We start from the raw sequence: 21,988 nt of genomic DNA, 5'->3' as shown, positions 1-21,988 counted from the left end.
CGTAGCTGAGGGTTTAGAGGAGGAAAATAAAATCGGGTTTACTTCTTTCCTATGAATATCGGTCCTCAGCGCGTAAATCAGCAAGACCCAGCCAGGGGGAAAAAAAAATCAAATAGAAAGAAGAGGCATACGATCACTCCAGAACTATTGCGGGGGCGGCGGGGGGAAGGGAAAAAGCACGAACATTTAATAACACCAAACTGGTTTGCTTTACTATGGTAAAGAAAATTGGTTTGACTTCCTTCCTTTGTTTCTGATTTTATGCTCTATTTAGATTTCTCAAATAATGGGCTATAATGAATACCAAAAATGTCCCATCGAATACATTTCTAAAATTAATATTTTTCATATTCAGCATTACACAAGTCAAAGTAGTAGTACCATTCAGATTACACGTTTTTCCTTAGCAGAATTAGAATTTTGGCAGCGTTGTACGAGATCAGTGCTGATACACTGGCCGTGCTGATGCTACCATGCTACCAATAAAACAGAAAGTAAGAGTATCCAGGAGAGAGAGCTGTTAAAAGAAGCCATTTGTGCGTTACACAAAGGACTGATGCTGACTGCTGCAGGCAGCTTTTCTCTGGCAGAGCAAGAAGAATGCCGCTGCTGCTGCATGCACAATACCACGAGGCCTCAGTAATGAGGAGTAATGAGCTCCATCCTGGTGCAGGAGCTTTTAGGAACTAGAGAAGGATGCGGCTTCTACGGGCAACATTAGACTTCTTCACCGTGTTGGGCATGGAAAGGCTTTTTCTTCTTTCTCGTCTTCTTTTTTTTACACAATGCAATTGGGGCAGCACATTCAAAATCTTAATTTAGATGAAAAATAAAAGCAGCGGGCTCTATGTGGTTTGAAGGGTACGTAGATGAAAGTCTTCCTGTCTTCCCAATGCTTCGCCTTTTTTTTGCCAGTGCTGACGCCCAGGTCAGGCAGTGCCACCAAACACACGTGTGTCCTGTCGTCTCTCGCTCCTCTTCTGCTGACTCCTGATGCTTCGCTGGTCACAGCATTAAACACACAGAGTAGGAGGTCGGCAGCCATCCGTGCTTTCAGGATACAGAAACTAAGTGACAGCCATAATGAGAGGCGGGTGGTGGGCCTTGATGTCACTATCCCAGCTGTTATTTTTATGCTCTTTTTTATTTTTATCACTCCTTCCTCTCTCTCTCTCTCTCTCTTATTCCTCAGTGTCTTCTGGCCTCCAAACCATTTCTTTCTCATTAAAAGACACAAAGTAACCAAAGTCACTTTCCCTAGTCCGTGCTGTTGGTGGAAAGAGGTTGCCTTCAAAAGCTTTCTAGAGACAAAGGTGCATTCCCAGCACATGGTGTGGTCCAGGGTGGGAGGAGTGGCAGGAGGAGTCCAAACCATCTTTCAAAAAAAACCCCAACCCCACCCTACTGCACCAAAAAGGTACCACAACTGACATCCAGCTAGCAAGAACAATCATACCTGCTGAGCGAAGGGTAACTATGCTTTAAAGTCAATCTTACAGGTTTCACGTCTCTGATTTCAGTGGAAGTACGCTGGGAGTTTGGGGAAGGAAGAAACAGTGGGAGATGTCAACAGACGCACTGAAAGGATGCTCAGCGCTCCTTTGCAGATGGGAATCCCGAAGTGCAGTTTTAACACGGCAACGGGGTTCGAGCAGAGAGCAGAGGTCAATTTGTTTGTCTGTTCTACTCAGCTCTGACCAACAGCAGAAGAAATATCTAAAATTCAGATCTTCCATGGTTTTTTTTATTGTTTTTAGTTTTGTTATTTTTTCCCAATAAAATGTCTGAATGTTGATAACACACAGGTATACAGAAAAAAGTAGACAATATGGGTCTGTATGACAGGAATTGCACTGGGAAGAAGCCCTTTGAAACAAAGTGAAAGTCTGACATTTCTGAGTGTTCTCATTACAGGAAGAAAATAAAGATAGAAAGCTTGGGCACTGGGGCTAAGTTTATTCTGGGAGTGAAGAAAGGAAAGGTCAGATGCTCCAGGTCTCCATTTCTGTTTTGGCAGGTTCATGCTCCTGCGTAGACATCCAGACAGGTCGGGGGGTCCCGGTGCGGTGCGGGAGCCTGGCTTTACAGAGAGACTTGGAGAACAGTTTAAACAAAGATGGTAACGTTACCAACAGCCACTCTGTGCCCTGTTGCCATACCATGGCATGCCAGACTAGCTTTTGAATGGATACCTTAGCCCTGCTGCCACTCAAAATAAAGACGTGGCTGGGGGAGGTGTGGGAGGAGCGGGGTGGGGAAGGGGAAAGGCAGGCACCTGGGGGCAGGACGGTCCCCTGAGATCAGGCCACAGCCAGAGGCACGTTCTGATGCATCTGCATCAGCCCCGGCCCTAGCGCTGGCCTGCCTTTCCTAAAGGCTTTCTCTGGTTTTTTTTGTAATTCCTTTCAATTCCAAGAAAGATAAACCAGAGGAGGTAAGTGTAAAGAGCATTAGTGAGCACTGTAGGAACATGTGGGAGGGATCAATGGAGCCAGGATCAGAGGAACAAAGGAAAAGAACCATAAAAGATGGAGAATCCTAAAAAAGATGTTACTGAGGGGGAGGGGGAGAGAAGAAAGAGAGTCTAAAAGAAAAGACGAGTTGTATAAAGAACAGTGCATCAGAAGAGATGAACTCAAAGAAGGTCATAGATTTCAGGTTATACATTCCTCTCAGCAAAAAGGTGAAAAAGTAAGTTACATCAAATATGCCGTTGCCACACATCTTTTAAAAAGGAAAGAGGGAAAGGAATAAAGAGGTGGATAGAAAAGTTATATGATTAATGAAATGCCTCATTTATGTGATACACATGCAGAAGAAGCAGCCACAAGGTTAAGAGGAAGGGTAGTAAATAGTATCTCTTCTGAAAGCTGACATCTGTGATGAATCTAATGAGAGATTTCAAAATCTAGTCAAATCAAAAAAAGAGCCAATGAAGGTGAATGCAGCAGAATATATTTTGGGAGTGAAGAAAAAGTACAATAAAAATCATGCAAATGCCACTAACAAGGTAACATTTACAATTCTATCTTAATATTGTTTGATATTTATTGCCCATGTCCACACTTGTAAACAAGGAGTATCATCTAGCATTTGAGTAGTTTCTAGAGTTTATTGTCATGGCAATTTCTCTTAACAATTTTCACATACAGATCCCTTATGGCAAATAGTGATGATGGTACTCACTCTCATTCATGCACTTGTGTTAAAGAATCAGGCCAGCAGATTCCTCACTCTCATCCACACATAAAGATACTCGCAGGTAAAAGGACTACAAGTATTTCACAGGTTAGAATCAAAAAAGAAAAGTGACCTGGGGAAAAGAGAAATATGGTCTGAAGACCAAGGGTGCTACTCAGTGGACAACTGAAGACGCCTCACTGACCCAAGAAGAGCCAGCTACGGGGGAACAACCATCTATGCTTTACTGCAAAGGATCTGGGCATCACCGTGCCACATAAGCTGGCACAATTCAGTAGTGGCCATCTACTGCAAAAAGGGCAGACAGAGGTATGACAGTAATCCTCTGCCCTCCTCCTGTAAAACCTGGGTGCTCTGGGCACTGTCCTCCAGGACAGCTGTAACACCCACCAGCCCAGAGGAGAGCAATGAATTCACTCAACACTTCAGAAAACACCAGTAAGAAAACCAAAGGAGGCTGTAATGTTGCAATGGCCATTTATGTATTTGAGCGAAAAAGTAGGGAACATTTTATTATAGTGATCATAGCAGCCTGGTCAAAAATAAAGGGATAAATTGAAGCAAAGAAGATTTAGTTTAGATATTAGGAAAAACACTTCGTAGTGGCAGAGATAATGACTGTCTGGAGAGACCCTGCAGCCCTCAAGCTGATGTCTGTACAAACAAAACCCATTTATTTGTACACATGTCACTTGAGGACTGCGCAGTCTGGAAGAGCACGAGGAGGGGGAGCCCGGCCTCAGAGAGATCGTCCTCTCTTCCCCTCCGCCGCTTTGATATTGGGACTTCAGCCTATCTTCAACTCACAGGAGACAAAAGCATTAATCTGTTCAGCACAGTCAGATCAAAAGGCAGATTGGTATGATTCACAATCACTTAGTAACTTGCTTAAATGAATTGTGGACACAGAATATGCTCAAAGAAATTGTTGATCATTTCCCTTGAACTTCTTGGGATTAAAACCTTATTTTATATAGGTCCCTATAGCTATTAACTTTCTTTTAGCAAAATTCCTGTGTTTTATCCACCTAAGTTAGTAAGTCCAGTGTTAGTTCTATGCACAACATCTCTAGTTAGAAGGGACATTAAAAATATGGCAATTTTAAAATCTAAATTCAAACAGCTGTTAATCACTTGGCATAAAGATAAATAATTGGAAGAGCCACAGATAAATCATTGGTCGTTCCCAACTCCTCATTCCAGTTACTTAAAGGAAACAGCCTTCCCTCACTTTAGGTGTCTTCTTTGGCTTTTTTTTTTTTTTTTTTTTAATAAATAAACATCCTAAATGCATTCCTATAGGTCTTGTTTTCTGGAACTGGTTTTTGCCCTCCTATTCGTTATTTCTTGGGGGACTATTTGGTGTTTATATCTCACGATTTCAATATTAGGGGTGCAATTTGAAAAAAACAATTCTAGCTATTTTGTATTAATTGCTTTCTAGCTGAAAAAATGTCGTTGGGTTTTAAAGCGCGAGCCACAGTTGATCTTGTCTGATTTTTTGGGTTTTGATTCCAACTCTGCATGGCCGTGGCCAACAGGCTGGCAATCTACCAGTTGCATTCAGCCTCTCTTGCTCTTAATTACTCAGTTCCCCAGTTCTCCTCCCTTGTTGTTTCTGTTCTTGTCACCACAATTAATTCCCATTTCTTACTCCTGTATTCACCTTCAGCTCATTAATTTTTGGCCAGTCTCCACTACTGTTTCAGTTCAGCATTTTGCAATTTCTCTCGTCACTGTTTGAGGCCTTTTTCCTCCCTCTTCAGTTTTGTAGGGTTGAAGGACATTTTTTAATTGCACCTTACAGAAAAATGGGTGAATATTTTGCTGTTGTCAGGTAGGTGCCAGGGGAGCTGCCATCTCTCCCACCGGCCATTTTCCTTCCCAGGTTGGTCTGGGAGCACAAAACTGTCTCGAGGCACCAGCAGCACCAGCAAACATTTCTTTCCCCTGTAGGCTTAAGAGCTGTTTTATGCACAAGGATGCATGAGGAAAGAGACTGTCTGATGAACCCCAACTCTCAGATGGAAGTTCCCAGCGCCAGGTGGCTATTTTAATGAATATTACAATTAATATCCTCCGACAGAGGGTGTTTTCATCTTCCTGGGCAGGGCCAGGAGGCACTGATTGATTACTCTTCCCCAGGAGACAAGAAATGTGGCCCCTTCAGATTGAGATTTCTCTCTCGGTCCTTTTTTCCTCAGCAGACTCATGGCCTCACTGAAATTCCTAACGGGTATATCATTGTGTAACCAAAGTCACATTTCAGTTGTTTGGTGGTTGTACAAACATGACTTAATCTGAGTTAATCTTAATTCTTGGAAGTGGATCTTCATATAAATTTGGAAACAAACATTTAGCTTTTCTCTGTGGGGAAGTAAAAGGAAGTCTGTGCCTACTTGGATTTTCCAGTCCCAGTATTATATCACTGGCAGATGACAGTGATCAGGTGAAGTATCAAAAGATTGCAGACAAACCCTTAAAAATCGACTGGTTGTAGGACAGATTTTGTTTAGGTCAAATTCACTCGTGTAACAGTGGAGTTGCATCACTTGAAACTAAGCTCAAATGAAACCTTAATACAGCTCCCTGACTACGTTGAAATCCTTGTTAGTAATGCATATTTTTACTTTACAGACATTGCGTTAAATCCTGTGCAAATACAGGTCAAGACAGCCATTCAATAGAGACTTCATATTTACTGAAAGGAAAGAACTAGAATAAGTACAAAATGGGTTCAGGAATACAAATGTTCCACATATCTTTATTGGCCAGTTGGTGTTGCAAAGTGATTTGGAAAAAAAAAAAATATTTCTTAGGGTAAAGTTGCATGAAATACCTAATGCATGAATTTGAAACATTAGTTATTTGAAGGGAGTGATTCTTCAAAGCAGACACTGGTATCTAATTAGTTAACTTCTAAGGCAAAGCAGGCAATATACCAGCTGATGCAATTGGTGGCAGCAGGAGTTTGGAAATAAATATCTCTATTTGGCACTGAGAAGTGAAACAGAGCTCAAATTTCTGTGGATTGCCTGGCCCCAAGTTCATGCCTCAGAGCTCGCATTTCTGTGGTAAAGGAAAATCAAATCTCAGAGTTTAAGATCTGGGGTTCAATGTGGCTATTTATTAAAATTCCTCCCTAGACTGTGAATATTTTGAGTTGACCTAGATGGAGCTCTTGATAAAATCAAACTCTCATGGCGCATTTCTAGTGTTTTCTGATAGAATTGTGCTAACAAAAACTGAGACACTTTAAAGCAGCGATTATCACCCTAGCTAGAAACCAGAAACACAGTGGCATGTGAAAACAAAGAACAAACAAAAATCCCAAACCTCCAGAAACCCGAGCTGAGCAAAACCTGGGGAACAGCCATGCATGGTGATTTACAATGCGCTTTGTCCTGAGTTCATTCAGACTACCTCTTTAGAGACGCTGCGGTCAGGGCTAGGGCTGCACCAGGCTGCTGACAGAGCCAGCGGAGAAGGGAGCGCTCCCTGCAGAAGGCAGCTCGGCTCCTTCTGCCCACAGCTGCTCTGCTCGGGAGCCCTGTCCCTAGCGGCAACAACTCAGGTAGGTATCCGATGTTAAATGAGATGACTCTAGCATTCATGTGTTCAAATTTATTGTCTGATTGTGTCTATGACTGTCCCACTTTGGGGGGGGGAGGGTGTGCATTTTTAGGTTTGATGATAGTCCCTTTGAAACAAGATTCCTGTTTCTCAATATCAATCCAAAGTCAGTACGACAGATGGTACTGGAGTTGGCTGTCCTGAGTCTATCCTGTGCATTGCTAAAAAGGCTTGTTTGTCCTATGCACCCTATGATGCCCTGGAGGTATCAGCATTTTGTCGTTTGACTTAGTTCGCATCATCGCTTTTCTACTCAGAGATTCTGCCTACTATCCTTAGGTCATCAGCCAAAAGTGCTGTTTCTCAGGCCGAGCAGAGAGTTCTGGTTCCAGCTCAGTTTAGCTTCAGAAGCTCCAATATCTGCTGTCTCATGGGCAACATCTACATGCTCTCATAAACCTGCCAACAGGCCTCTGAATGAGTAACCTCAGCAGTAGACATACCACAGCGCACCTGAATAGAGCCCTTGAATTAAAATGACAGCCTCCTGCGTTACTACCCAAGGTTTGCTGTACAGACAGTATACTTAGCACTCCCAAACCGCTACCTTTTCAGCTTAAAGGGATGCCTTGTATCACAAGTGACAGCAAGGAGAAAGAAACGCTGCCGTTCCTATTTAGCAAGTATACGCTTGTGTTCTCAGCCAGCTTTGTTCATGTCCGTTCCTAAGGAAATGCAGTTCAGTCGATCCGGTCCTCGGTAGCAACTGAATCGCTGTGCAGGCTGCACTATTACAGAACGGGTCTAGCTTAAAGAAAGGTTTGCTTATGTGATGATGAGCAAGCTGGAAAGGTCTCTCTGCTGCTAGCTTGACAAAAAGAAAATAAAAAGTAAATGATCATCAATAAAGTGTGTTTGATTAGGTGTCACTGAGAGAAAGAAAATGCCATTTCATGTCACTTTTTAGAAAGCACAAGGTGTGTAACTTTTGGGGATGATTGTGCTCTTGACTAATCTTCAGATTCAATATTAAAATCTCAAACTTCCCAAAGGAAAGAGATTCTGCATCTTTTAATGAAAGATAAAACAACAATATAAACATACACAAATTTACAGAGAAAGGATCAACTTTAATACATCTGGAGTAAAAGGTGTTCTTTTTTAAATATGGTATAAAAATAAATGCAAGAAACATTAACAGAGAATATACAGACAACAGACAAAGACACAGGCTTTCTTTCTCAATGTGAATACATCAGTGAAATGAAACCTTCTGTGCTAATTTATTGTGCAATAAATGTGATGCCATATGTATATTTATTAATATATGCATTTTTTACATTTCTTCCAGTTTTTGATTGACGTATTTTTTTAATAAACTGTGCCTAGCAGAAGCTTTTTTTTCACTGTACTTGAGCTTGCAGAAAATAAAAAGACACAGATCCAGCTTGATATGAAGGAGGAAGTGAGCAGACAGTTTTCGAAATGGAGGCATCGAAAGGCTAGAGAGTCCCTCGGAGTCTGTAATGCCTTAGTATACACAAAAGAAAACAAGTCAGGTCCTTGCTCATGCAACATCTTGTTCTACTGTCCTCTGAGTCAGGCAATCAGTGAGCTACAAAGTATGTATAATGATTTGAGTCTGCTTCCATGCTACAAGGTGATCCTTTTAGTAGGACTGCACTAGACTGGTTAACCTCTTTGATGTGAGCGATTTCCCCTGAGGAAAAGATAAAAACAAAAAACAAAAACAGAAAACAGAGGCATGATCACTGCAAACCTGTTCATCAGCAACCACTTAGTGTTGCCACATCACTGTCAAAGAACTAGGGGCACCAACTGGAGTCTGTCAAATCTTAAACCACAGGAAGCCCTTACGCTTGAACACCTGCACTGCCAGCCAGCCAGATTGCTTCGCAGAATAAGCCGGCAAATGTAAAGGCCATTTTTGAATGAGATTGGCTTTGGCTGATGAGATACTAATGCGGAGGGTTTTGCCGTCGGTCATACCCAGAACTTGAAGAAGGCTACTGCAAGCGAGAGTGCCTTGTGCTAGAAAGATGAATGTGCAAACTGCGGCAGCTCTGTCACAGAAGACAAAAAGCTACTTTAAAGTTAAGGTAGGAAAGTAAGAGGCAGATTGCATGTAGGCAGGAAAGCAGCTTTTTCATGAACACAGCTATCGGTTTGCTGAGACCGTATTTACTATTTATAAGGAACATTGGTCAGGTATATTACATGTGACTGCATAACACTGCTTTGAAGGTGTTTGCATTTCCACATTGTTATTTTCCTCATCGTTCCTGCTGTTGCAAGGATGCGGTTTCAGTTTTTTAGCAAGTTCTTTTAATAAGGTATAATGACTGTCCCACAAGAGTTAGGTCTACAGCATGAAGAGGATGGTGTAGGGTATGTCACCATGGTATATTTCAGGCAGATTTGAGCTTTATCTGAGCCAGACAAAAGCCATGAAACCGCATAACAGGAATTAGCTCTCCTAAGGCCACATGAAAGGAGTTAGCTCTCCTAGGGCCATCCTACAGTGGCTTTGATCCAACAGAGGTAGAGCTGGCACAGCAAGCTTACATCACTCCTCAAAATACCACAGGGATACCCTGATAATGTAACACAAGTAGATCATGAAACATTAAATAGAAAGTGGCTCTAACTCTCCAGTTAGATATTTAATACTTACATTTACTGTATTGTTCATTTTAAGTGCACAACTCAGAAAAATCAAACTGATTTCGAGGAGGCTACAGTAAGAAATACTGTAACTATGAAGAGACACTACATTTTCTGCAGTAAATGGTAAAGGAAGTTATTCTGCCATATCAATGAGCTGTTAAGTCATCTGCTGTATTATAACTCAAATTACATAATTTACATCTATTGTCATTATCAGTTAAATTTATGCTCACAGGGATCTGCAAGCTGGCTTTGAGCATTTGCTCAAATGCAATATATCGGAGTCGGTCTTCACAAAAGGAAGAATAACTATTTTATTCTTTGTGCTCTGAAATACAAGTTGAACAAATTAGGATGAATATTTCCCCTACAACGTAATTTTGAAGGGAACTCATGATCTGCAATGTTTGGGTTAGACTGCTTATCCATCAGGTTCACCGTATCACCTGACAGTATTAATACTTGCTTCTTCGAAAGACGGAAAGTGTCCTTCCTGGCACGCTCTCTTCCCTGTGTCTAGCTTTAACTCTGTCACTTTCTACCTACATTAAATTCACAGCTTCTTGACACTTGTTAAGCCCTAAATTATGTTTTCCTCTAATGTAACAGGTAAGCTGTTATAGTAAGGCATCTTTTCTTTTTAAATAGTCAAAAAAGTCTCAACAGCTGTGTGGCACTGGAATACAATTTAAAACAGCATGTCCAAAATTAAGTGTTTTGTTAGGCAATTCATGATTGTCAGCCTTGGACATCATCTCAGAAAATAGTGAGCGTACGCTTATCTTTGCCTTTCATTAAGTTATTTGTGCTTAATTTTACAGGTCTACAGGCCTGGGTGCTTTCTGTAAATATGTATGAGTTTCCTTTAGCACTGAACTGCATAAACCAGTTAATTAAAACAATTAAACCAGGAATTCTCTATTAGTTATTAAAACAATTTGCCAATACTGCACTGGAAAGCTGCGCAAGCTCTTGTTGTGGGATGAAATCTGTGAAATAATTTTTTATTCTTATCTGCAACAATTGATTATTTAGGAGTTGTAAATTCCATGGAATTTTTAGATGAACCATAACCAAGTTCTAGCATCTCAGGAATGAGTTGTGATATCACATAAACTAGGAAGTTTTGACCTAAAAGCAGGCCAAAAACTAGTTGTTAGTTAGTTGATTTGACTTGTATAATCTTATTCTACATATTATTTGAATTTTCCCCTACAGAGACAGTGAGCTGTCAGAACAAATTTTTTCTGTATTCTACATCGCTTGCTCCCTGGGTATTGCTGGTCTTTGGATACTTTTTCTCCTGAGCCCTGCAGTGATCAGGATTTCACTGGATGGTCCTCTCCTCCACCTCCCCTCCCTGCCTCAGAGAATATTACACTTCTTATAGATACGAAGTCTCCATCTGAACAACAACAAAGTATGTTCTTTTTCCAGGTTATTATAGTTGGAAAAGTGACAGCTTAGAAGATACACCCTCCCTAAGAGATCAGCTTCCATGTTTATTCTGAATCATACTTAGTTCTCTGATTGGGTAAATAAGCTTTTAATACACCGAATCCATAGCAGCCCCAAATACAGAATTATCCCACCTTCTTATTCAGATCTGCAGGGATTTGTTATTTTCCAGTTTACAGAATGTTTCTTTAAAACTCTGTTCAAGAGTATACTTTTACTTTAGCCTCTGCACGCTAGGGTTTTGTAATTATCACTTCTAGGAGATTTCCAGATTTACTCAATTCACAGACTGATGTAAGGATCATCCCTTGTGAGTCATAATTTAAGAGCTGAGCTAGCTATTTCTTTCAAATACAATGTTAATAGCATTTCCATAAGCCAAATTTTGATTTGGTAAACTACATCTAACAGGCCGGTTTTCAGAGGTGTAGCATATGAGTCATCACACATAGGAAAATGTTTCCTGTGCTCATGAGATTAAAGAACAATTGGAAAAAAAGTCAGAAGTAGTAGATGTTTGTCTGAAGAATGAAAAGGAGATCCTTAATATTTTCAATATATTCTTGCCATCAACATTTAGAAGTATATGGCCAAATTCTAAACAGGATTGGGATTTTTGGCTGTATTGGTGCACTTTGGACATGTGAATTGAAACTATTTAACAATTTTACTGATAATACACAAACCAAAATAAAACCCCGTGCGCATACCCAGACGAGGCAGCACAGCAGCTGGAGTGAACAGGAACATCTAAGAATACGAAATCAATTGGCCTCAGTGTCCAGTCCATACCTTAGCGTATTAATTGTTTAACATAGAGTTGTCCTTCCAACTGTACTTTTAGAGAATTTAGGGGGAAAATTACAAAACCACGTGCAGATGTATGAGCTGCTAAATACAAACGTGCTGACTGACCTATTTATGCAGCGTGACACTAACACCTCAAATAATCCGGCAAACAAGTCAGCAACAACCTTATAAGAAATCAGTATGAAATTTATATAAGGGCTGGAGCTGAAATGTATGGTAGAGGAAGATCAAGTCTTTTCCTTTTAGAAGATTAATTCTCTTCCTTTCTGCTAAGCAACCCCAATGGCTCCTTTTTCATGTGTCTTTATTGCCAGCACAGATGCTACTCCCCAGGACCGATACTGGTAGAACTAGAAATGAGAACTCCGTGCATCTGACAGGGTAAGAGAGAAACAGTGTGAACCCCGCTGCGAGCAAAATGAGATACAGAGTGAGAATTGACCCTCCTTGCTCCCACTGTTCCCTATCTGCTCACGTGCGACACACCTGCAGCACGCTGGCAGCTCGGCCGGCATCCGCAGGGAAAGCTCCTAAGTGACACCACAGTGCACCACACGCAGAGCAGGTATATAAACAGCCCCTGACAGAAGCACATCTGGAGAGGCACAGGAGCAGAAACAGTAAGTGCCTTTCCACGATTAGGCAGCCCTTGCTCCTCTAGCACAGGGGAATTGCTTTAGCACTGCTCAGGGGGTCAGGATTCTGCTTCCATTTCCACAGCAGCATGGGACGCTGCTCTCAGCCACCCGTGCAGGTGTATTTCTCTTTCAGACACGTAAGGAAGGGGAGGAGGTTAGCAGCTACTGAATTTGGGGCACGAGTTGTCAGCACAGCTGCAGCGCTAAGTGGTTGCATGTGCAGGAAAATCCTTCTGCCTATCGCGGGGATTTGCAGTCCTCTGTTCATTGCTCCTTAGGGCCGTACCGCTTCCTGGAGCGGTCCACAGGCGGGAGGCAGCGGCTGAGCGACTGCGTTCTTATTGTGGCTCTTTCCAAATCGGGTGGCACTCCCGATTTCTTTCTCCTTTGGCACTAATCTTTACATTTACTGATGAGCTGCTCTCATTTGTCATTAACCTACAAACTCTTGCCAGATGGGGCGGTTTGAACTTGAATAACTGTCTGAAGTGAGGGGTAACACGTGAGATTTTCCAAGGCACCAATCCACTAGACAAATATTTTTAGTATGTTTGCCCTAGGCCTGACCCCGCAGCTTTCTACACCTCTCTGCAGTTCTCATTCCTGCAAATAGCTTAAGACTCAGGTAAATGTTTGTCAGCTGGGAAACAGCAGACTGGCCTAATACCTGAATGGTAGGTGCTGGCTCCTCACTTAGATGAACGTGGCTGCGCAAGTGCTACTCCTCAGCTCTTCTCTTCCAGCACAGAGCGCAGCAGCTAGCTCCAGTTGCTGCAGAACAGGACAAGGAGGCCAGTCCTCACTGGCGTGTCCTACAGATGCTCTTTTTGATTTTCCTCATTAGCCTGTGCATCATTCCTAAAAAATCCCTAAAACTAGATTTTTGGACTAATTACTCGTCCAAACTAAAAATTTCAAGTATTTAATCAGTTCTTTTTAGTCAAACGTCAATAAGCCATCTCTTTCCTGAAATGGAAAAAGCCTTCATTTCTACAAATACTTATTATTTTTATTATTGTTTTGTATTTGTCAAATAAGAAGCTGTGTGATTTTTGTTCTGACTAGCTATTTTTTGGTTTAAATTTTAGGAATAACCTATAAGTAAATTCAAAAATCTAATTAGGATTTCTTCCATGACTGTACATTGAACATGAGATCCCACAGCTGATACTGCATTGAAGCTCATTCACAATGCTATGCTCAAGAAAAACATAACCCTTGGCAGGATTTCAGGGCTAGATGGAATTTCGGTCTGGCACAGTAGGGCCTTGTGTACATAAGTTTTACCTATTCATACAGAAAAATGTCTTGATTAACAGATGAAATTGATATATTATCTGCCTTGTTTCTCAATAAAGGGACAGATTTTAACATGACAAGAGACTACACTGGTTTAAGCATCTAGAAGATCTATCCTCTGCTGATAAGAACTGAGGAAGCTATTTTTATGAGTTTTAATTTCCATCTCTAGACCATAATTCCCTACGTCATGTTAAGTGATATTCGACTGAGCCTCTGTGAAAATGTGCTGTGTTCAATGGCCTTCACATTTCACATCTCATGCATGAAATGGTCTAATATTACTGGTTTGGAGGGGGGAAATATCAAAGGACACTGGTCGGCAAGTTCTTCCAGCTAAGTGGGAGAAGACAGCTTGAAAGGATATGGGTAGTGTAAGATATAATGGTTTTAAACTCAGAGTTATTAAATGGGGTCTTGTTTATGAGGTTATGAGTGAAAATAATTATCATCTGATGGCTCTCTAGTTTAATATATGAACTGAGTTTGTTTTGTACTGGCTGTATTTCCATAAAACATCACAAACTTGCAACAAGCACATTTTTTTGCCTTCTCTAAAATTAGGCAGCAACGGATGAAACTTGAACACTGATGATGGTGTCTGAAGCCATGACACCAACACATGATGATGCAGTGTCTCCCCCCAGGCAGCTCTGAGGAGGGAGACTGCACTTTCTTGCCCCACCAACTTGGTTCCTGGTGGGATAAGAAAATTTTTATGGGGTGGGAATGAAATTAGCCCACTTCCCTGTAAATCAGGTCCCTTTGTTTCAGGCTTCTAGACTGGTGATCGCAGCTAAGCACCAGGCTAGCGTTCACAAAGGTGCCCTGCTCAGACTACCAGTCTGCCACTGTCATAAATCCCACATGCACATGAGAAATGAAAGACAAAAGTTTTCCTTAAAGGACCTCTTTGTTCCCATCAACAATATCAGTGCATATTCACCCATTTTTTTCACTGTACTGTAGATGTTAGTACTGAGGTAGAGGAAGTTTCCTGATTTTTTTCTTTTTTTTTCTTTTTTTTAAAATATGGATTTTTTCCCCAGGTAAATTCCTCAGAAGAATTTCAGTTTTTAAATGCCACAGAAACAGCTGATTTCCCTCTCTCTACTACTGTAGCAAGCAATGAGATTCTCCTGCTCCCTGACTTACGCCTTTAGCTTCCCTACTCACTTCCTTGGGGAGCTGCAGGTGACTGGACCTTAATTATTCCCAAAGAGAACCCTGGGGGGCTGAGCTGGTCGGGGGGAGCACAGAGCACACTGTCACCACTCCCCATGCCTCTGAGTCAGAGCTGTGACACTTGTGGTTGCCGGTGTTACTCCAAGGCAATACACTTATCCAGTGGCATCATTCCAGTGTGCTCTATATTTTCACATAATACCTGGGAGTGTGAATAAGCGAGACAAACCAAAAATAGCTGTGCTTACTATTCAGAGGCAAACTATAAGGTGTTCGGTAATAAATATTACATATAGCAAATACCAGTTTGCTATTACTTTATCCATATTGTATGTGAATGCAGACCTGTTTCTAACACTATTCATATTGTCTGTTGGGACTGCCAAAGGCATTAGCAATTTTGCACTATAAAATCTACAGAGCAAGCTAAATTGCCAATGTTTTTAAGCTAAGCATTTAGGGCTTTCATAAAGTGCACCAACTTATTGAAAGTTTTCTGGAAAGAAAACTCTCCAGTGTCAAAGAAATGCAGAGCTGAACCTAGGGTTTTTTTGTGTATATAGCTCCACTTTTGTTTTTTCCTCATCAGACTAGAATAACGACTCATTATATTAGGTTATTTCCACTTAATTCAAGGAATAGTGCAGAGGGATTGCCCTTACGAAGTTTCTGAACTTTCTACTTTAACATATGCTTTCTCTAGGAAGTATAACCCACTTTCAACCGCCACTGATCAGGAGCCTCTTATAGTCTCCATCTTAACAAATCAGGTCATGAATAACAAGGTCATCTTCTCAGGTTCAGTCCCTAGGCACAACCAAGGTTACTGGGTTTTTTTAAACACTTCAAATGGAAAAAACTGAGGTCTAATTTAGTTCAATACAAACCCAGTTTGATATAAGTGAGAAAAAACCCAGTGAAAATTAGTCTAAATTCTCAGAGGAGAAGAGAAATTGTAATTTTCATCTTACTATAACATTCAGAGATGACGGCATTTATCCAGGTTGTAGAAGACCCTATTTCACGCCTATTTTCTGTATTAATCAGAAGAACAGATCTATACCACAGTCCCTCACTTCACAGTTGAACAAGTTAATCAGTACACCGTAGGATATTCTGAGAAATGTTTCCCTCATCCCTGCTGGTTGGAACCATTGTACCAAGGTAGATAATTACGTATTATAAACTACTTATAACCGAGAACAAGAATGGAAGAACAAGGATGCCTGGTGGCAAGGGGTCCTGGGGCAGTGGGTGGTATGAATTCAGTCGTCTTGGAGGAAAGGTTTGCACTTGAGCATCCCGACATTCTAAATTAATTTGCAAGCCTCAGAGCTGCCAATCTAATAGAGAATATAGATCTAGCAGTGACATGTTTTACTTTCATACTTGACCCGACTTGACAGACTCCACCCGGATTCACAGGTTGTAGTTTGAGAAAAAGCAAAACCACAGTTTTTATTTTATAGCTTGCTCCATGAAAAAAGAGTCACCCTTCTCCACTGGACAGGTACTAACGCTTCACATCCAGAAATCCTCATTCCCATTTCTAGCTCACAGCTGGTTTATTGGGCCTGCCTTGCACCTCTGGCGTCCTGCTATTCTGGAACTTCTGCCCCGAGATTAGCACGGTGAAAATTGGGCACGCCTGCAGGGTATAACGCTCCAGTGTTTGTGCACAGAACTGCTGGTTTATCAGTAAAGCTGCTCTGAGAGGGATTATTGGAGAGTCATCTTAGCGCCTCCCAGTCTGTCTTTACTTTTTCCTTTTTTGTGCTGTATTCGCCTCACATCTGTCTGCAGCTTGCTATTTCTCTCCTTATAGCTACCCGTTTACATACTCTTTACCATAACCAATTCCTGATCTGTGGGCTGTTTAAACTCCCATGAATAAACATAGTTATTGCAACTTGCCAGGCACTGTGACTGGGAAAAGGCCTGGCTCTCAGAGGTCCCAGATGTACTACCTACTCTCTTACACTCTCTTTTATTAAGATAGGCTCTTTTATTAATATGGAACTTCCTATGGAATTATCATGTAATTATCAGGTATAATGTTATCATGTACAATGTTGTTTTATAGATCAACCTGCTTAGACAACACACAAATCACGCTGCAACATGCTATGGCAACACCACCATGCAAAATATAGGGGTTTTTGTTTCAAACATTGGGATTGTTTCCTTTGTGGCTGTTCATTTACTTTGTAGTGTCCTTTACTGACTTTGTCCCATTGAATCCAAATTTCTTCCTGATTACAGTGGATTCAAAGCATATTACAGGAAGCCTTTACCTATAAGAAAGTAGTTAAAGAATTACAGTTTTGTTTTAACATGTGAGATACTCCCACAGCCTCACAAAACTTTCTTCTTTCACTGCATTTGTTTCTTTTTTTTTGATTACTAGAAAGTGTATCTATATATTTTAAATACTTGAGGAAATACTCTTGAGCCTCATTATACGGGAGGCAGTTTCTGAGAACTGCTTCTCCTTCCCTAGAAACTAAAAAACAAAAACCATGATCTTTGCTGTAAGCTCTCATGTTTTTCATTTCAACGCACACAGCTCCATTAACCAGGTCACAGAAAAAGCCACGAACGCACACACACATACAGAGCAGCGTCACCTGCACAATTCAACAGACAATGCAGACAAACTTGAGTATAATCCAAGATCTTTCTACCTCTTTTCATAACAGGTTAGTGCTCGCCCTCAGTGTTGGTGTACAGTTTTTATGGCATGGGAAAATAGGGATGTTTCTGCCCTACAAAAATAAATGCGTTGAATGCTTTAGTTTGAACTTTCACAATGTTAAAAAAAATCCAAAGAAACTGGATAAGTAAAAAGAATCCCGCATATCAGGAAATCAGTGGATCTTTTGGCAGGTGGCAAGAGAATGCCCAGAGCAAATTTACCAGCTTTCATTTTTTTACCTTTGTGAAATATCTTTTGAAAATTATATATTAAAAAAAAAATCAGTTCTTGTAGTCCATTATCAAAATGAAATCCCAATCAAACCCTTGTGCATCATCAGCATGAATTCTTTGGTCCTGAAGAAGCTGTGCTAGACATTAAGGAAGATGGGAAATTATTATTGTTTATTTTTTCCTGTGCCCAATTAAAAAAAATGGGACAAACTCTTTTTTAATAAAATAAAAAGGAGACAGGAAGGAAATCCAATGCATTCAAACTGTGTCAGAGCTAGTATTTTGGGAGGCACCAATAAAAGGAACAACATCAAGCAGGTTTTCACAGATTCTTTACTACAATTAAAAAGAAAAAAAAAAAAAAAAGAGTGAATAATTTCATGCTTCCTAATGCAAAAAGCATGGCTCCCAAAGGTCCATTCCTCCATGTGTGACTATTGAGGTCAGTGGGAAAGGGTCTAGGGAGAAGGGGTTGTAATGAAAGCACATTACAAAGCTGTCATTCCTAGGAAAATTCACAAACTGTGATAAATACACTTTTAACTGTCAGGTTAGAGAAGCAAAAAGGGAAAAGTAGGGATCAGTGAGGGGGAGGGGAGAAGGATGTCCCATCAGGTTTACTAATCTTCCGAGGCAACAAACTTACCACGTTGCGTGTGAATTTCTCAAAAGATCTTCGACGATCCAGAGTGTTTTCCAACTTAAATTTAAAATAAAAAAAAAGGAAACAAAAAGAAAAAGGAAGGGAAAAAGAAAAGCAAGAAAAAATGGAGTAGAAAAGAAGGATTGATGAAACAATGGACTGCAAAACAAAGTTTGTATAAATCAGGAAGCAAACACAGGTCTGAAGCTGTAATGGGACTCTGCAAAACAGGGGATGGCCAAAGCAGATATAGTACTCGACAAAAATCATTTTTCATGGGGATCAAACCGGTTTGATTTAAAAGAAAAACTGAAAATAAAAGGAAATAATGAAGTGCACATCTTGTGTTAATGAACTGACATTCACAAACTTAAGGACTTCACACGGACAGTTGTAGCTTTCTGGTATTTTCAACATCTCTCTCTATATTGGATCTTCAGAAATCAATGTTTGAACAAAAAACAAAATCACACAGTACTTTCATATAATTTTAGGTTGTCATTATAAACAGTAGAATGCTACGGTGTTAATAACTACCTTGTCCCGGTAACGATCGGGGCCCTGATTTTGCAGGCACAGGGCTCCCAGCTGATTCTAGGAGATCACTATTTAGAGCCCACTAACAAAATTATTTATCATTATAGAGATCTGCATTGCACAAGCTGCTCCACATACTCTGGGCTGTGTCTATTCAGAACTCATTCCGTAATCTGGACTTTTCTAAGCAAATATTACATACCAAGACATGAGCCTCTTTTTGCAGAAGTGTGACATGATCAGTCTTTCAAGGCAGATTCCTAACCTACTCAAAACTATTCATGTAATAATAGGGAAAGAAACAGAATTAGGAAGCCCCTATATTTATAGTTGAAATTAGAAGTTATTCAGACAAATAAGATATTGTTTCTAAACACATTCTGTAGCTTTTATAGGTGGAATAAAGAGAACAACAATTATTACATAAGCAAACTTGCAAACATGAAAGACTATTCTTCTGGGATTTCATTTTATTTTTTTAATGTATTTGTAAAGCACTTTGCAATTTAAGGTGCTTCATAACAGAGAAAACAGTACAATATGGGATGTAAAAATAAAAATAAGTTTTGCTAGATTAACTTATTGAAACATGCCCGCATGCAGGATATATACACATATATGTATATTGAACTCCTGTGTGTATGTGACCCTCCAAACACGCCAAGCTGGTCACCTACCAGATATCCAGTTGCACTGGCACAGGGGAGAGAAGACTGAGTATTGTTGCAAACATAACCACCGCTTTGCACAGTGGCAAGACAAAGGCAAGATGGACCAATACCTTTTTCTTGGCCTGTAGCAGCTCCTGGTAGGCACTGGATCGTATAAAACGAGGATAAGAATCACTTTTCATCAGTTTGTAAATGTGCTCCTGAAAGGAAAAGAAGGAGCTGTTACTTCCATAAAAGAAGATGTAAGTAAAATGGGAGGCAGTCGTATATGTTTTAGTTGTGGAATGTATACCAGCTAGCACTATTTTGAATAGGAAGTCTTATGGATTAGTAGGTCGCAGTTCTGAAGCTAAGGGTGAGTTGCTTCTACTCTTAAAGCAGAAATCCCACCTATTTCTTATGTATAAAGAACACAACGCATCTTTCTTTAATTTATAGTCCCTATTTCCACTACAGAATTATTTTTCTAAGCATTTACAACTGAATCCTAGCTTAAGGCCCAGTTTCAAACCTCCCTTACATTAGTCAGTTTAGCTAAGTGACTAAATCAGGAGTTGTGGATCCTTCCTCATCAGATTTTCTGAATTAGTTTCTGGAGGTGCTTTTCTGACTTCATAGGCTGGAAAAAGGTACTAGGTTTCTAATTCAGCACTACAAATAAGTGCTTAAGTTAGGGAGGATATCCCCTGGCTACTCTTGAAAACATCCTTTGACAGATGTTTATTCTGCTATCTAGCTGACAATATAAAAAGAAAAATACATATGGAAATTGAAAAACTGTTCCAGGCTTATCTAATTTCCAAGACATTTATTCTTCGAGGCATATGAAAATTTGGAAACCCTTATCCAGAAAACAAATGACACAGGCAGTTTATAGAGCTTTTCTTTTTGGAGCATTCTCATTTCTGCAAAATATGAAAACCTAAAAATCTATGATGTAGGACACTTTATAATTCTGGTTCTAGTTATAATGTTAGGAAAGGGATTTGTAGAAAAAGAAATCACAACAGAAAATACTCTCCAAAAAAATATTTTTAAAAAACCCACTGAATTGTGTTAGCTATTTTTGTTTTATTTTCTACTCGAACCCTACCTTTTACTATAGGAACCTTGTAGCACAGCAATCAGGAAACAGCAAACAAACTGTTTGTCAGCCTGGTACTGCATAAAATTAGTGAATAGAAAAAAAAACCCCACCTTGCTTGAAAATTCTGGCAAGGTAAAATTAAACCTGATTTTTAATTTTTGTTGTATTAGAAACTCTAGAGAATGATTCTAAGTGCCTTTCGTTGTATTTCTTGCACTAAGCAGAGAAATTCTCGTGTATATTCAGAACTTAGGCTGGTTTATTTGGGGAGATTTTGTTCCACTCAGTTTCTATGAAAGCAGCCAATGCAGCCAACAGAGAGCAGAAAGGACTCTGCTCCTGTTGTACATATCAATGGTGATGGGCATTAAAATGTTATTTCTGTGTAAAAACCAAGCCTGTAAAAGCAAGAATAAATTAGGCTGTATTAGTACTGTTAATATACATAGTAGTCAGGAATTGAGGCTGGATGTTATTTAGCACAATCGGTCTATTTTTACTTATGTATCACTCTCATTTGACGTGGAGTTCTGTGGTGCCATCTTTCAAGTCCAGAAATGCTTTTCAAAACATTTTTAACCACAATTAAATGACCAGCCAACTGCCAGAATGACTTGGAAGTGGTCTCTTTCCCAACTGGCAGGCCATAAAGAGCCCGTTGCAGAGGCAGAGCCCTACTCCTGACAAAACCCGGCCACTTCAGGTGGGGCGCTCTGTAAAGGTCCTAAAACTTCAAGTCAGAACACGGCAGGTACAGTCTGCCCCCTTTTCCCAGAGAAATGGAGGCTTCCAGGTTCAAGCTGTATGCTGAACGGGATCAAATAACCAGAGGTCTAACAGGAGGAAAAGTCCTGCTTGCATAAAGACTGAATACTCCACATCTTCCATAAATGAAGGGAAAAAAAAAAAAAAAGAGAAGAGAGATCTGGAAGTAAAATGATGTTGAAATTTTACACCTATTTTTACAAAAAAAAAATTGGATACTGGCAAGGAATTTAATTGTCCTTTACTGACTCAACTGCAAAGACATATTTTTAAAAAATCTTTAATCTTGCTAGATTGTTTATTTGTGTAACTTATGTCTTTGCTATACACTGCATTCCTAAATCTCCAGGGGGTCAGCAGATGCAAGCAAAAACTGTGGGTTTGGCTTAATGCAGAGTACTTCAAAACAGTGGGTTTGATATAGTGTCTAATGAAAACTTTATTGTTGCATCATAGGTTGCTATTCTCTTAACAGCACAATGAAAAGATGGTAGAATTATTCCCC

The 21,988-nt window shown here is 40.2% G+C and overlaps 1 protein-coding gene across 1 annotated transcript in view; it reads right to left on the bottom strand.

Annotated features, from left to right (window-relative positions):
* Positions 1–7,830: 7,830 nt before the first annotated feature.
* RGS7 (regulator of G-protein signaling 7) overlaps positions 7,831–21,988 on the bottom strand; it is a gene marked incomplete at its 5' end in the record, with an annotated part of 68,824 nt that continues 54,666 nt past the window's right edge. The window contains 4 exons of the mRNA XM_009573052.1: positions 7,831–8,494; positions 17,537–17,617; positions 18,427–18,480; positions 19,742–19,831. Coding sequence (XP_009571347.1) covers positions 17,543–17,617; positions 18,427–18,480; positions 19,742–19,831 — 219 coding nt within the window. The remainder of the gene's footprint in view (positions 8,495–17,536; positions 17,618–18,426; positions 18,481–19,741; positions 19,832–21,988) is intronic.

This window comes from Fulmarus glacialis, unplaced genomic scaffold (assembly GCF_000690835.1).
Source record: "Fulmarus glacialis isolate BGI_N327 unplaced genomic scaffold, ASM69083v1 scaffold20992, whole genome shotgun sequence".
Taxonomy (NCBI): domain Eukaryota; kingdom Metazoa; phylum Chordata; class Aves; order Procellariiformes; family Procellariidae; genus Fulmarus; species Fulmarus glacialis.
Note: the sequence above shows the minus strand (reverse complement) of the source record. Positions and strands in the feature narration are given on the sequence as shown.